The 15,087-nt window shown below is 42.1% G+C and overlaps 1 protein-coding gene across 2 annotated transcripts; it reads right to left on the minus strand.

Moving 5' to 3' along the window:
• Nucleotides 1-873: 873 nt before the first annotated feature.
• Nucleotides 874-10,895, minus strand: slc16a9a (solute carrier family 16 member 9a). Of its 2 annotated transcripts, none has more exons than XM_084075598.1 (6): nucleotides 10,848-10,895; nucleotides 9,089-9,339; nucleotides 6,258-6,401; nucleotides 4,660-4,755; nucleotides 3,200-4,081; nucleotides 874-2,835 (listed from the first exon to the last, which is right to left on the minus strand). In XM_084075598.1, the coding sequence occupies exons 2-6, from the start codon at nucleotides 9,285-9,287 to the stop codon at nucleotides 2,651-2,653; spliced, it is 1,506 nt and encodes a 501-aa protein (XP_083931724.1). In that variant the 5' UTR covers nucleotides 9,288-9,339; nucleotides 10,848-10,895; the 3' UTR covers nucleotides 874-2,650. The 2 variants fall into 2 exon arrangements, with proteins under 2 accessions (XP_083931724.1, XP_083931723.1); XM_084075597.1 differs by lacking the exon at nucleotides 10,848-10,895 and adding an exon at nucleotides 9,744-9,826.
• Between the last annotated feature and the right edge of the window lie 4,192 nt (nucleotides 10,896-15,087).

Below are 15,087 nucleotides of genomic sequence, written 5' to 3' on the forward strand. Positions count from 1 at the left end.
TCCGCCTCCGTCGGTAGGTCAGTAGCTCCTGATTACGCCCAATGAATGGTCTGACAAATCGCGGGGTAGACGGTAGCTCGCCTACTTCGCCCATTCAATGGTCTGATAAAACGTGATAATCTCCCATTCAATGCATTGATAGCATTCGAAGCCGGTGAAATACCAAGGATACGTCAGTGATGTCAGTCGGGTTGCCAAGTTCTGCCAGGTTTTAAAAAACAAGCGACAGAAACAAGCAAACCGTGCATGAAAAAAAAAAAACAGCCGAAGGGGTCCGCCATGTTCCAGGGGGGTCCCCGGGGGTCCCAACACTCACAGGGGGTCGGCGGACCACCAGGGGGTCGGCGGACCACCAAGGTAACAATAAATATTAACATTTTTTCCCAATTTATTATTATTATTTTTTTCCTTTTGGACAGTTTTACTCCGGCAATTTGGGTACCCCAATATACACGCGCCCACGCTGGGCCCCGTGCGCGGCTGGGGTTTCGGGGGGCGTAGCCCCCCGAAACTCTAGTAAGGTATATTGTGCGTGTGTTTCATAGGTGTTACTGTGTGTGCCAACATGATGTAACTGTACAGGAACTGTCCATGCTGGAAACACAGAAACACCTAAATTAAACACACACACAATTAATGTTATAATACCTTCTTCAGCTGGGTGTACTTGTCAGTACTTGTCAAACTGTGCTTGAAAGGGGTCTATTATTGCCATGGATAAACACAGACACTCTACTTAATAATTTCAAATATATTTTTATTGGCATTTTTAAATAACAAAATAAAAGAACAGACCAACAGGCATAAATACTGTAATACTGACATATAAAAGAAGTAGTTAAAAAAAAAAAAGTGACAGCCAAATACACTGTCTCTTCTTGTCTTTCTGTATTTCTTGTACTTCATTTGCACCCTGTGTATACCTTCTACAAGTATGAAAATAAGTCAAATAACTTCTACAGAAAGTAAAACACCAATGTCCCAGATGTAGTTTTACACATTCAATTGTAAATAATCTCATCTATAAAGCAGATGTGTGTAGCAGACTATAGTTTTACATACACCATTCAAGTGACCATAATAGCCTACTGCAAGTATTCATTACAATTATAATCATAATAATATCTATCTTTTAAAAACAAATCATCAAGTAGCATTTCTTTACAGAAGGCCTACATACATGGTGAATCTATGACTGGCTCAGTGCATATAAAATTTGACATTATAACAGAGAACTTTACAAAATTAGAGCTATTTCAAAAACTATTATATGCATATGTACATGCTCTCTCCCTCTCTCTCTCTCACGCACACGCACACGCACACGGACACAGACACAGACACAGATATATATTTAAACGAACAGTTAAACAAGATTGGCAAGGTCCAGCCTGGTGAAAATAGATGCAATGAATGGGTCATTATCATATTCATGCGACAGAGAGAGATTATCAGCATGCTACAATGGAAATGATTATTCTCTCTCTGCTATGCACATGTGATAAACTATTCAGGAAGGTCTTGGACTTGATTAAGAAAACAGGAGGTATATCTTTCAAATTCAAACCATTTCAGACAGTTCAAATACGGTACACGGTCAATGCAGCTGAGAACAACAGTTATGTTTGATTCAGGGCAAGGCATATAGATAGTTCAACAGGCATATTGTGCTGACAGGCATTCACCGTCATCGGTGCTTTGGTACGATACACAGGGATTCATTATAGTTACACTCAACACAAAAGACAAAACAAAAAAACAGGAAAAGGACAGACAAACAAACACGAAAACCAGCAAGAATCATAATTATGACATTAAAGTGCATTCCCTCATTTCCAATTCTTGTTATCTACAGTGGTTTCCAGCTGGAATTCCTGGGAAAGTCTTTGGAATTGGAAATTTGGCATTACAGCTCAGCAACGCAGACTGATGTGAACAATCATTAGCGTGCTCTCTAATTAATACAAACATTATCCACCAGGACACTTGTGGTGACCTACTGCATAATGCTGTGCTCCCAAGGGTCACCAAACGTAATGCCTATTTTATGAAAGTGAAAATAATTATCTACTACAAGTAAACAGGATCAAGGATCTGAGAGACTAACTATGTTGTTGGATTGGCCTCGTAAAATGAGGCAATAATAACATAAAATCTTCTGCATCACAGGCTTCTGATTCTCAAGTACATTACAGTGTAAGAACTCTCAGAAACACAGGCATGGTCCAGAGAAAAAGGCCTGGTATAGTATTGTATATGTGCTTCAAGCTGTTTGTCAGGTACACTGTATTTCTGTGTATGGAAATCTGGCACCTGAAACAAAACAAAGGGTAAACACTTCCCCGTGTCAAGGAAAGATAAATTAACCACACAGACCATAGTATCCCTATTCCGGGGCAAACGTTCAGCGAAAATAGCAGATCTACAAGCTCACAATTACATTGTAATATGACGCGTTGTGAGATTGTAGATCAGCTATTTCCGGCAAAGCGATTTTGTGTAGAGCCCTCGGGTACTCCGGTCATATAGGTGGTTTGAGTGGTTAAACTCCTTATTGGCTAAGTGTATGAACAGTTCATTAGCAAAAGATTGTTAGGCAGCCGTAGGTGATGGTACTGTGTAAGGTTGTTGTGTCAGGTCATAGTATTGTTCAGGCTACAGAGGCCACTTTGTCACAGCTGCTGGTATACTGGACGTCTGGTCTACCGCTCTCAGACTTCCTTCTGTCCCAGCAGGGCAGAGCGAGCAGGAAGAGAGTGAGTCCTCCAAGCAACACACAGGTCCCGCTGAAGTAGAACGCCAGGTCGTACGATTGTGTCCAGTCAAAGAAACACCCTGGAAATGACGGAATAAGAGACAACAGAAGAAACAAAGATGAATTGTGGCTGTTAGCAGAGTCAGCAAAGTTTCCTGAAAGATGCTTGAGTCAGCTGAAGAGTCACAGGCCAACTTTTTACAGAGGTTTACCCACTCCCACTGACTCTGTCTGCCAAGCCAAATAAATGTTCCAATGCTTGAGATATCAAAACACTTGACCTCATAAGAGTTCATGTCTGCACAAAGAATTCTAAACTACTGTAAGTACGGTATGTGTTCTCCATTTTAACGATAATTACATACAAGCATCCAGCAACCAAACCACTCATTTACACACAATAATTGCAAACTACTTGTTGAGATGTAGGTAAAGTCCGCTTACCCACTACAGGGGGTCCGAGCATGATTCCAAAGCCTCCAAAGCACATGATTATGCCGTGGGCCTGGGTCAGTTTCTCCAGACCCACGATCTGGGTGGTGATGTAGGAGGTGAGGGACCAGTTCCCAGAGAAGAAGCCCACTACGGCAGAGAGGACCTGCAGTCCCAAGTAACTCTTAGTAATGGGTATGAGTAGCAGTGCTACGCCCGCTGCAAGCAGGGTGAAGGCGTACAGGTAGATGCTGTTGATCCACCGGATGTCCGCCAGGGTGCCCAGTGCCAGCTTGCCCACCCCAGTGCCGATGGCCACGATGGATACCAGGGGGATGATGCTCACCTCCTCGATCAAGCCCTGACTCTGCGCCACATCCTCCATGAACAGCACAGGAGGGAAAGCCCCCAGGCTGAACAGGAAGACGGCCACGCAGAAGGCCACCAGGACGCGGTCGTGCATGATGTCTGCTATGGCGTGCATGTACTTGGAGTACGCCTGCCACTTCTTCTTGATGACTTTGACGATGGTCGAGGTGGCCAGGAGGCCGCCTTGCTTCTTCTCCGTCTGGATGACGAGGTCCTTGCCGTCGATGGTGATGAGCAGCTCCTTGGCCATCATCAGAGCTTTCTCCGGGTCAGCGGTGCTGGAACCTGGTGCGATCTTCAACTCATCCAGCGGGGGCTTCTCAAAGAGCTGTTCATCGTTGTTGCGCTCAAGGGCAGCCTTCTGTTTGAGGTAGTACCCTGGCATGTTGAGTGGCCTCATGAATCCAGCGCAGGCCATCAGGTTCAGTGCGAGGGCTCCAACGATGAGCAGGCACCCGTCTAAGCCAAATAGCACAATCAGCTCATTTTGAGCTGTGGCGTAGATGAAAGCTCCAAAGCTGGTGCCTGGGTGGGCAGAGGAAGGCATCGATTTAGTACAACTTGTCTGAATAAATTGGTGAAGTCAGTCAATAAAATGTTATAGCTTAGAGATTAACACCTCTAATGAAAGCTAGCTGCCTCCTTATATACTTTGACAGTGGGTACTTTTAAAAAAATAATAAAAATAAAAATAAACAATAATAATAATAATAATAGTAATAAGGACATGTTGCTTGGAGTATATCTCACTCTCTTAAAGGTAATACTGATCTGGTTGACGGTGATGGTGTAGTCCTAGTCTAGTCTTCTTTGTCTTGTCCTATGTTTTTCACTTTTTTCTCTTTCTTCGGACTGCACTACAAATACCGAACCTATGAATGAACCTATGATGTTGCAGACCAAAATGTACACAGTCCCGCTGCTTGAGAGAGAGTCAGTGGTCAGCAGTCCATGTCCCTAACCCACTAGGCCACCCAGCTACTACTACGCTACAGATGTTTACCTCGGTATCCCTAGATTCCTGGCTGTCCATACATGAAAGAAGTGAGCATGGAGAACTGGTGTGCACCCAGAGAGCGCAGAGCAGAGGGGGGCTGCAGTACCTGTGGTGACAATGCCGAGGGCAAGGCCGCGTCTCTTGTCAAAGTACTGACAGGTGATGGTCAAAGTGGCAGCATAGACCAGGCCACAGCCCAAGCCTGTAGGGTGGAAGAGACAACAAAGAGAGACAGTTAAAACGTGTAAACTGCAATTGTAATTGTAATCTGCAGTTTGCTACATGTGTCAGGAAGCATTTGTTTTAAATACCCATTTAGATTCTAAAAACGCCTTCTAAATATTTTCTGAAAAGATATTTATTCAAAAATATGTATATAATGTACTGTATGTACATAGCAACAAGAACGCCAAAAGGGGTTCCCGTCCTGAAAGGTATAGTTACAAATAGGGGTTCCCGCCCAAAATGGGTTAATATACAATGGTACAATATATTTGCTTACTGATTGTGTACAGAAAGTGATTAGCTTACAGTTCAAACAAACATAAGCAAGATCTGTTACTGTACATCCCGAGTCAGAAAATCATTGCAGGCAGAGATGAATTACACATAAATCCCTTCCATATGATGTTAACCCTCAGTGAATTTGGCTCATCACTCGATGAGCATTAACAGAGATGCACATGTGAGCAGAGTCAAAGCCATGGTCTGAGGGGCTCTCCAAAAATAGACGGCTGCCTTTCAAATATGCATGCCCTCCACTCTCAGGCAGCACAAGAGAAGGCTGACGTGGTTGATGTGGTCGACTGGCCTAGAGCGCGGCTCGCCTGTCACTAAGCGTTAGATAGTGGGTGGAGATGGGGCCTGAGTGGGCAGACTGTGGGAGTGGGGGTGCCACTAGAGGCATCAACAGTCACGTGCGGATGGGGCCAGGCCATAATTTCTCAGCCTTGTCAACACCACACATAAAACACAGACGCCGCAAAATTGACATGCTGCTAAAAGTTGAGACCGCGACCAAGCATACTCTGCATAAATGCAAATTTAACATTGACTAAATGGAAGGAGAGGATGGTTAGCCTGTCTTACATTGTGGTTAGACCTAATGACTGACCCTTCGTTCTTGTACAATTATAAAATCTCGAATGAGTTTTTGGAGGGATGAGAAACGTGGCTGACTCCCACCCACACAGTAAAATCCTTAGTGTTATAGTTCATATTGTTTTACACTGTCAGTTAGATTAACACCGGATTTTACTGCACGGGGCAGGATTTCTGAGTCCTCATGACCACTGTGTGAACAAGGACATTCCACTCATTTTCTTTTTTCCCTCACATAAATCACAACACCAAATCCTCTACTGTATGTGAGGGGGCCAATTCCAGGCAAGGGCGGACATACTGTGTCTTTGGTCTCCAGACTCATTTCAGGTTTCACTTTTGTGTCAGCGTTATAAAATGCACTTGGAGTGCCCCGGTAGCTCCCCTGGTAAGAGTGCATACCACATAAATAAGGCTATAGTCCTTCCTGCAGCTGGTCTAGGTTTGAATCTGAACCAAAGCTCCTTGCTGCATGTCATCCCCCCTCTCTATCCTGCCCTTTCTGACTCTCTCTCACTGTCAACATCAGAAACTGTCAATATATCTTTTTTTTTATATATGCAGGAGGATCGACCAGAGAGGTTTTTGTTGGGCTTCCCTTACCGACAACAATCCCATAGGAGAAGATGAGGAACTGGACGTTGGGAGCGAAGGCACTGAGCATCAGCCCCCCCGCCACCATCACACCGCTGAAAATGGTCACAGGACGTGCCCCGAAGTTGTCCACACAGGCACTGCAGACAGGACCTGAGGGAGAGACGAAGAGACAGAGGCAGAGAGATACAAAGAGAGATACAGAGAAAGAGCGAGGCAAAGAGGCACAAAGAGAGAGACAGACAGACAGATGGACAGTGAGTTAAGGAGGGGGAAAAAACATTTGGGGAACAAAGGCAACAACAATATGATACCAATGTGTGTGTTATTTTTCCGGATCCTTGGGTTGAAAGAGGCAGATCGGTTTCCCAACAAACAAAAGACCAAAACAAAGAGGAAAATAATACTCAGACATGGGATGCTATTTTTATGACAGGGAAACATAATGCTCAAATTGAGACACACACGGCAGGCTTTTCCTGGATATTCCTTTATCGTGACCATTTTGTCATCACCATCTTATGTAAGAATTACATCTTGGACTGGAGGCTCATTCAAACACAGTGTACAGTGTCTTGCTTCTTGATCTCTTCCACATGCATGTTTTCACTAAACTTGTGACCCCCCTCCATCTCCTCACATGTTCCCACCATGGCACAGAGGACCTAAATCTAGCTACAGTTATTTGACACTTCTGGTGGGTGAATGATTGTGTATAGTTTCTCTGCCTTCCTTTCTAACATCAGGTAAAAACAAAAATGTTGTTAATGTGTTGAGTGTTCATTTAATTATGTGTAAAAAGATTGATGGGTACATTTTTACACTGTTATAATTAACATTCAGGATTTTACAGTGTATGAGGCGCCAGGAAGCTGCCAGGTCATATTCAATACAATCCGATAATCTCCCAGAGCTGCTCTCCATCACTCGACAAAAACAGAATTTTTAATTACAGGCTCGCTCAGACCGAGAGTGTACTGACTTTTCAGTGGAGAGAGTCAATAAAGAAAATACCATGACTGTGTGTGAGAGTTTCTATGCGTGTGAGACTGCCCTGGTTTTACGGGCGTCACTTCTTGTGTATAACACATATCGAATTCTCAATGGGAACTCCAATATCCTGGGGGAAGGGTGAACCATCGGCAATGATGCACCAAACCCTGCCTTCCTATGGCTCATCCCTGTCCGAACAGAGGGGCGAGAAGCCTTGGACGAGGGTACTGCAATGCTGCGACTGTCATACAGCTGTGCTGTGACACGTGTCCAGTACTTGGCCGGAGCCTGAGGCGAGATTCGCCCAGTCATGACTTTTCCCTAACCACGTTGGAAAAGGGCGAGGACAGCATGAGGACAGATCTGGTTAGCAGACCAGCCTCCTCCTTAGTCGTAAATGTCAACTAAGACCATGCTGTCTCCAGAATCTATCACCCGTCTTGCTTGGACAAAACAGCGCTGGAGCGTCAGTTTGCCTGCAAACAGTATTGCAAATATGATTGGTTGTCTGTGGCAAGGCTGGTTTTATTGGTTTAACATTTATTAGTGGTTTAATAAAATGTCTGTCTTTTTTGTTTAATAACATTAGGTTTTCCAATGAGCCTTCACTCTTCAGTCTCAAATGTCTGTGCCATCTTGCACACACTTTCAGGTATTATTTACTTTCATTCTTTCAGCATTAACCACTTTCAACCTGGCGTCTTACATTGAGTCATTATAAGCAAACATTTTCAATGATTTTCAAAAAATATAACTTTGTAATATTCGATCTACTAGCACAACACATCAAGAATGATGTGACGTGTCGTGTGAGCTTGTAGATCGGCAGAGGATCAAAAGTATAGGGCTTAAGTGGTTAAACTGAGATAATACAACAATGTAACCTTTCTAGATCATACAATGGAGATACAGTACAATCAATCTCAGTTTCTGACTCTCTCTTTCTCACTATATCTCTATGTGTCTCACTATCTTTCCCTTCCTCACTCTGTGGTTACAGAAGTGCTAGGTGATCTAACATTCATAGCAGGGATGACTTGCACTTGGCTTACCCCAGATACAAATCAATGAAAAACAGCTCAGCATTTCAGGTACACAGCGAGCCAAGTGCCAAGCAGATATTGATACCGTTTTTTCTTTCCGTCCCATTGAACCAGAGGTGCTAAAGTAAGAATACTCTTTCACAGCCATAGATGGATATAGTAGATAATTGACATTGTCAGCTCCTTTTTGCTGGCTCATAGGAATTTACCGTACCGTGGAAAATAAATAAACAGCTCCTATGGGATTGTACAATGTAAAGTGAAAGCCAATATCACCACTACACATGAACGTCTTTGTGCAGAGTTTTGGACAAGTCTTTTGTCTGCAGTGAGCTTCCTGACCTGGCTTTGTGTTGTATTATGCAACTGAAGGAAGTGACTTTGTCGTGTATTACAGGTAGGTGAGAGGCAGGTGAGTCTTAAATTGTGATACTACGCAGATGTGTGTTACGGTAACAAGAGCACAAGTCAACTGAGGTTCCCAGCCACCACAGTAACAAGCCACTGGAACAGGTACATTTCAATAGATTAGGTAAGATTTGAAATTGGACTCTTTAGAAAACAGAGTTCAGTATCGGTGTCTCTGTACAGTACAGTACGTCTATAACACTGCAAAATCAAATCAACAATATCCATCCATATTCATTTTACCTTAACTCCCTTCCTTCCATTTTATTTTGCTTTTTGTTTTTTACATGACTGAACTGTAACTCGCATGACATGACTTGCAGCGGTCTAACTTGAGTGACCCAGACACTGACCCACATCTCTGCAGGATTAATGCAGCTAGTATTAACTACTCACTCGCAATGAGTCCGACTCCGGAGACCAGGGAGCCCACCCAGGCCGTCATGCCCTTGCCCTCCTGGAAGATGTGCAGCCACTCTGGGTAGAGGACCCCCACCGACTGGGGCGCTCCGTAGGCGAGGAACTGAGCCATGAAGCAGGCTGCGACGATCACCCAACCCCATCCTCCGTCCAACGTTCTGGCTGATGAAGTCATGGTTGTGCTGGAGTTGTTCTCTGGGTTCTGATACAACCTTGATGAAGGACGGCTTCATGGAGGAGAAAAAAAGAGAAGGGGAACACATTTGTCATTAAAAACACAAGTTTAACAGATGAGTGATGAACGATGCGTTTAAAAAATACATGATAATACATTTACAATTTAGGCATTTAGCAGACTTATAGATTGACAGTAAGCAAGGACAACACAAGGTAATACATCAAATGCATAGAAATAGTCATCTAGGATCATAGGTAAACCAAGAACCTATCATCAGTCTAAAAGTAGAATCGGTCAAATAAAAAAAAAATCAATAATCAACAAATTATGGCGAAAACAGCATTATAGACTTTGAGACAAACAATTTCCACTAGATGAGCACAGAGGAAACTTTCTCTTTTCTTAAGAGCCCTGGCAGTCTTCCTAATAGCACTCACTCTACAGAACACTTACGGACAGCCTTGATGTAGAGAAGGCGGCTTGAAGTTCTTGCCTGGCCGGGCAGGCAGGCAGGTCACCTGTCTTAGGTCTTGAACACAAACGTACTGCGCCTAACCCATAGCGAGCTGCCCCTTTTGTCCTTTCCTCTGAAACCACACCTCGAAGGAGGAGAGAGCAAACTGGGAATGCCCGTTGCCTCCCCTCAAACTGTACCTTAACCTGCTGTTGTTCTGATTCAGTTGCTTTAACTTCCCTCCTACTGTTATTCTGACCTCAAGAGACACTGACCTAGGAGAGACATGCCCTGTCTCTTCTGCTGACGGAAGATGTTTTTCGACCTTTTCTCATAAATAATTTGTGCTGGGAGGGACTTTATGCAGCAACAGCACCAGTGCTGCTGCAGGCAGCAACATCAACAAAGTCTCAGCTCCACTAACCAGGAGGAAGTTGGTGGACATTTACACAAATATCAGCAAGGCTGTTTAGTTAAGTTTACAACAATGGCAGCCTACTTGGTACATATTATCACACAGTTCTCCAGGTTATACCGGTTCTCCAATGAATGGTTATAACATAAGGGTTAAATCATTTAACCCTGTCATATCACTAGTGGTGTAAAGTAACTAAGTAGATTTACTACTTAAGTACTTTAAGTACAATTTTGAGTTTTTTTTTTTTTTACTTTCCTGGAGTATTTCCAATATATTTTTTCTCTACTACAAATATTTGAAAACTCTAGTTACTATTATATTGTAGATTATTATTACAAAACATACATTAACCACTTCACCCCTATACATTGGGAGGCATGCGTTAATCCGACATTTCGGCCATTTGAAAATAGCCGATCTATAAGCTCACAAATGTTTTAATTGCCTATATGTATGGGGGCATTTACCTTAAATGCCGCATACATATAGGCAATTCAACAACACTCCCTGGGATATTCTAGCCTATATACCAACTTGTCATTCTGGAAACCTGAACAAACCACTGATAAAGTGGTGATAAAGTAGCCTAATTAGTGATAAAACGTGCACAGTGTTTGCGATGGAGAAAAAAAAACAGCAACAAAAAAAAAACACCATGCAAGAATCACACATGCACAACACTCACCTATAAGCAATAAGAATAACAACAGGGCAGCAGCAGCAGCAGCCAGGCTGCAGACAGATGAAATGCTCTCTCCCTACAGAAAGTACCCTACAGGATGCTGCTGTCCCTGTGAGACTTCACTGTGTAGTGTGTAGAAAACACAGCCCTCATCACATGCGGGTGATGCTGAACATTTGATGCGCAAACGGTGCGCCGGGCACCGTCATCATCATTAGCAGCGATGCGCATACTTGTTAGGCTAGAGTCCGAATTATAAGCGTTTTTATTAAAGCCGGTGAACAAACCGGTTCAAGGCTGTTTCTGCTGGTCCAGCTTTAAAGGGAGGAGGAGGCAGAAAGATACGCTTCCTCCCTCCATGTGCTGCCCTGCAGCGGCCAGCAGGCAGCAACTACAGTACTATAGGTATAGTGGTGGGGAAAGTAGGCCTACTCCATTTTTTCCTTACTTAAAAGACCTGAGGCGATTCTTAAAAATGTTAAGTCCTAACAGTTTTTAGAAAAGAAAAAAAGAAAAAAAAAATATTTCAAGATTTTTCAAAAATAGCAGATCTACAAGCTTGTATATCTGCTATTTTTGAATAGCCAAAGAAATCTAAAGTGACACAGATGCGTTCCAGGTCTTAATGTTAGTTAATAAATTATCTATACTGCAATGTAGAAATACTGTTTCAAAAACATTTTACTTGAGTAAAAGTACAAAAGTGATCAAAATGTACTTTAAAGTACTAAAAGTAGAAAGTATTCATTATGCAGAATATTATGTCCCATTTCACAAGTTTTCAAATGTGTAAAATTTCCCACAGTCTATAGAAAAATCTTTTGAAAAAAGCAGATCTACAAGCTCACAATATGCTGTCATTGTGAGCTTGTTTTAGTGGAGGAGAAGTAACAGCACAGAAAATTGGAAATACTCCAGTAAAGTAACCTAAAAATTGTACTTCAGTACAGTACTTGAGTAAATGTACTTAGTTACTTTACATCACTGAATACAGTCTACTGGGGACATATCATCCAGATGAAATTATAGTGCTAGGCATATATTAATGTGTATTAAATGTGTATTTTAGTCAAGACTAAAGAACACATGCACTGCATTCCATGTACAGCATATAGACTATAAAGGGTCAAACACAAAGTGAGCTTTACCTGATGGGCTCCTCAGGACCCTTCCACTTCTTCGATTGCTACAAATAAAGTGGAGTTTTCGTCTCAAAAAGAGCAGCACGCAAATGTAATTACGATACAAAAATAATAAATCTGGTTACATTGGGGCAAACATGATGCTCTTGGTGTGATGAGGGGGCTGGTTGTGTGAGGTCTACCTCCTGGTAACAGTGATTGCCATCCATCCAGTCTGAACCGGTTGTTGGCAATACAGTAGCAATGTACTTATACTGTACTGCACTGGGTGGGCGCGTTGACGCTGGTGATGACAGGAATGAGCCCTCCCTGTAGTGCAGTGATGAACTCAATACTGTACTTATCACCCATGAGGTCCTTGTTTTTACCCCCCTTTCTATGGCACCATAGCACCAACATAGATTTGTTACTTAAGTAAAAGTATCAATACTGCAATGTAGAAATACTCTGTTACAAGTAAAAGTCCAGAATTAAAAATTAAAAACTTGAAGTATTGGTATCAAAATGTACTTAGGTACTTGAGTAAATGTACTTAGTTACTTAACACAACTGCCAACATAACCTATCTATGACGATAGTATGATAGATACGTTTCTGGTGTCATAAAAAAAAAAGACAAAAACAATATCATAAAGGTGGCAAGAAGTACCAACGGACTAACTTTTAGCCTAATGCAACATTGCATAATAACCAGTGTAACAGAGCTTGGGGTTGACCGAGTTCGAATCCTGGGGGTAGGATCTACCTGCAGCACATGGTGACCAGAATAAACAAAAAACAGATGACAATGAGGATGTGTGTGCGTGTGTGCGTGTGTGCGTGTGTGTGTGTGTGTGCGTGCGTGTGTGTCAGAGTCCAACATATAGTTTTATAGCTTAGTATGTGTGGCAGGTAATTCCTGACATCAATAGACTTACATAAGGTGCTCATAATCATAATGCACACAGACACAAACACAGCAGGAGGAATACTTTACTGTACATGAAGGCTATAAATAATGCTATGAATCATCTAGGTAGAATAAATGCTATAACTACACCAGCTACCAGCTAACCAGACGCATATTCTAAAAGTATTGTGTACATACATAATATATTTATACAGTAAGTGCATTTAAGTAGCCAAAAGATTCATTTGTCTCATTGCCTCAAAACTCAGAACACTGAGGGACAAAAGTCCCACCACATGTTTTATCATGTGGTCTGCTGTACATTACTTAACATTGACGTATGTAATAGTTTTTTTCTGATCACATGCCTATCTTATTTGAGCTCTCTCCCCTGTCATATCACTAAACCATGTGCTGTTGTAGGTTTAACCTTTCCACATGCTGTACATTTCTCTGCTGCTTTTAGGTACCCCATTTGTTTTAACCCATTAAGACCAGAGGCCGATTCTACAAATGCCTTCTAAATCAGTGGTTCTAAAACTTTTTCATGCCAAGGAAGGACCCCCCAAATTGATTTGAAATACATTAAAATTATTCAAAGTTTTTCAAACACTTTCAAGATTTTTCAAAAAAGCATATAAGCTCGCAGAGCTACGATAGATTTTAGGAAGGAAGCCGTGGTCGGGCCATATAAAACTTCGTACCATGATTGACCCCCGGGCTGGACTTTGGACATGTCTGATCTATGCAGTGTTTGATTATAAACAGCAGACTCACTTCAGGTGTTGTTCCAGGAATAAAGGATTGCCCCAAGGCTGACAGAAGAACTTCTGCCATACAAGACCTAGACCACCTGACAATGCTTTTTTCCTTTTATATGCTCGCTTTAGGATCCATTCTTAGAAAATATGGTATCTCGTTTCACTGCTATGTAGATGACACAAATCTAACCTGCCTTTAATAAAACGATTCAAACTCTTTGAAACCATTCCTTAATCCTTGATGTCTGAAAGACACCAAAGCTTGGATGGCCTTAAACTTTTTAAACTTCAATAAGAGTGAAACTAGAGTCCTGATATTTGGACCCAGTGTTGCCTGTCATATCGTAATGTTTTCCCTGCAGCCATCATGTAATATCTACTGTTAAAAATCAGGGTGCAATGATGGACAGTGATTGTAAATTGGACAAACAGATAAACCCAATGATGAAATGTAGCTTTTTGTAGCTGAGGCTCTTATCTAAGGTCAAGTCCTTTTATAGGCCAACATGCCTTTATCTCGACCTGACCTGACTACTGTAATGGCCTTCGTGTTGTTGTTAGCCAGGCATCACTTTCAGTTGCACTTGCTCCTAGGTGACCTCGGGCTCTGAACAGACCTTTTCTTATCTTACTAGATGCATATCTCACTCTTGTTATATACATATCACAGTTAATACATATATTGGACTGTTAATCGATCGAACATTAAAAATGGAGTTTGAAGTTATAATGGGTTTGTATAGGAAGGGGGCGTGTCTGATAAAATGAATATCAAATAATTATCTAAATACTGAAGAATCAAGCAACTTAAAAACTGTCCGGGGGGCTCACAAAAGCCTGAGTAGACGATAGAATTACCCAATAAAAAAAAAAGTGAAACATCCCATTAACAACAACTTAAATAACGCAAAGCTGCAAACAAACTCAATATGTAACCATGGAAGTCAGTAGAATCAGTGGTGTATGCATGTGTGTGGATGAGTGTAGTGTGTTGTATGGGTGTGCAAAGCATAGTTTAACCAACTCAAAGCAAAAGGGTTGGAGTGGTCCCAGTTGCATGGTGAGAGAGAAAGTGCATCACTGTCCCTGCAGCCTCTTATATAGAGGGAAAACCAGGTGGGCCAGATCTCCACTGATGACACACTGTGCCCTCCAATCATTCGTTGTCTGGAGACCCGGTAGGAAACACATGGTCGCTTCTCTGAAACAGACACCAGGTTAGTAACCATGACAACCACATGAGCTATTTGTATCGCTATTCATTCAGGTTTTTTGTAACTGTAAAAGCTGATCATGTCTGTCCATCCATCCTAGTTGGGAGAAAGCTTTTATTTTTGTTAAAAATAAGTGTTACATAGCTCTGCATTCTGACAGTAATCATTGCTAATCATTGTTTAGTAATACGGGTCTTCTCGTCTCTCCAGTTCTTTAGTAAACATGAAATAAGATTT

The sequence above is a fragment of the Gymnoscopelus microlampas genome (genome assembly GCF_963454915.1).
Source record: "Gymnoscopelus microlampas genome assembly, chromosome: 13".
In the NCBI taxonomy this organism is placed as follows: Eukaryota; Metazoa; Chordata; class Actinopteri; order Myctophiformes; family Myctophidae; genus Gymnoscopelus; species Gymnoscopelus microlampas.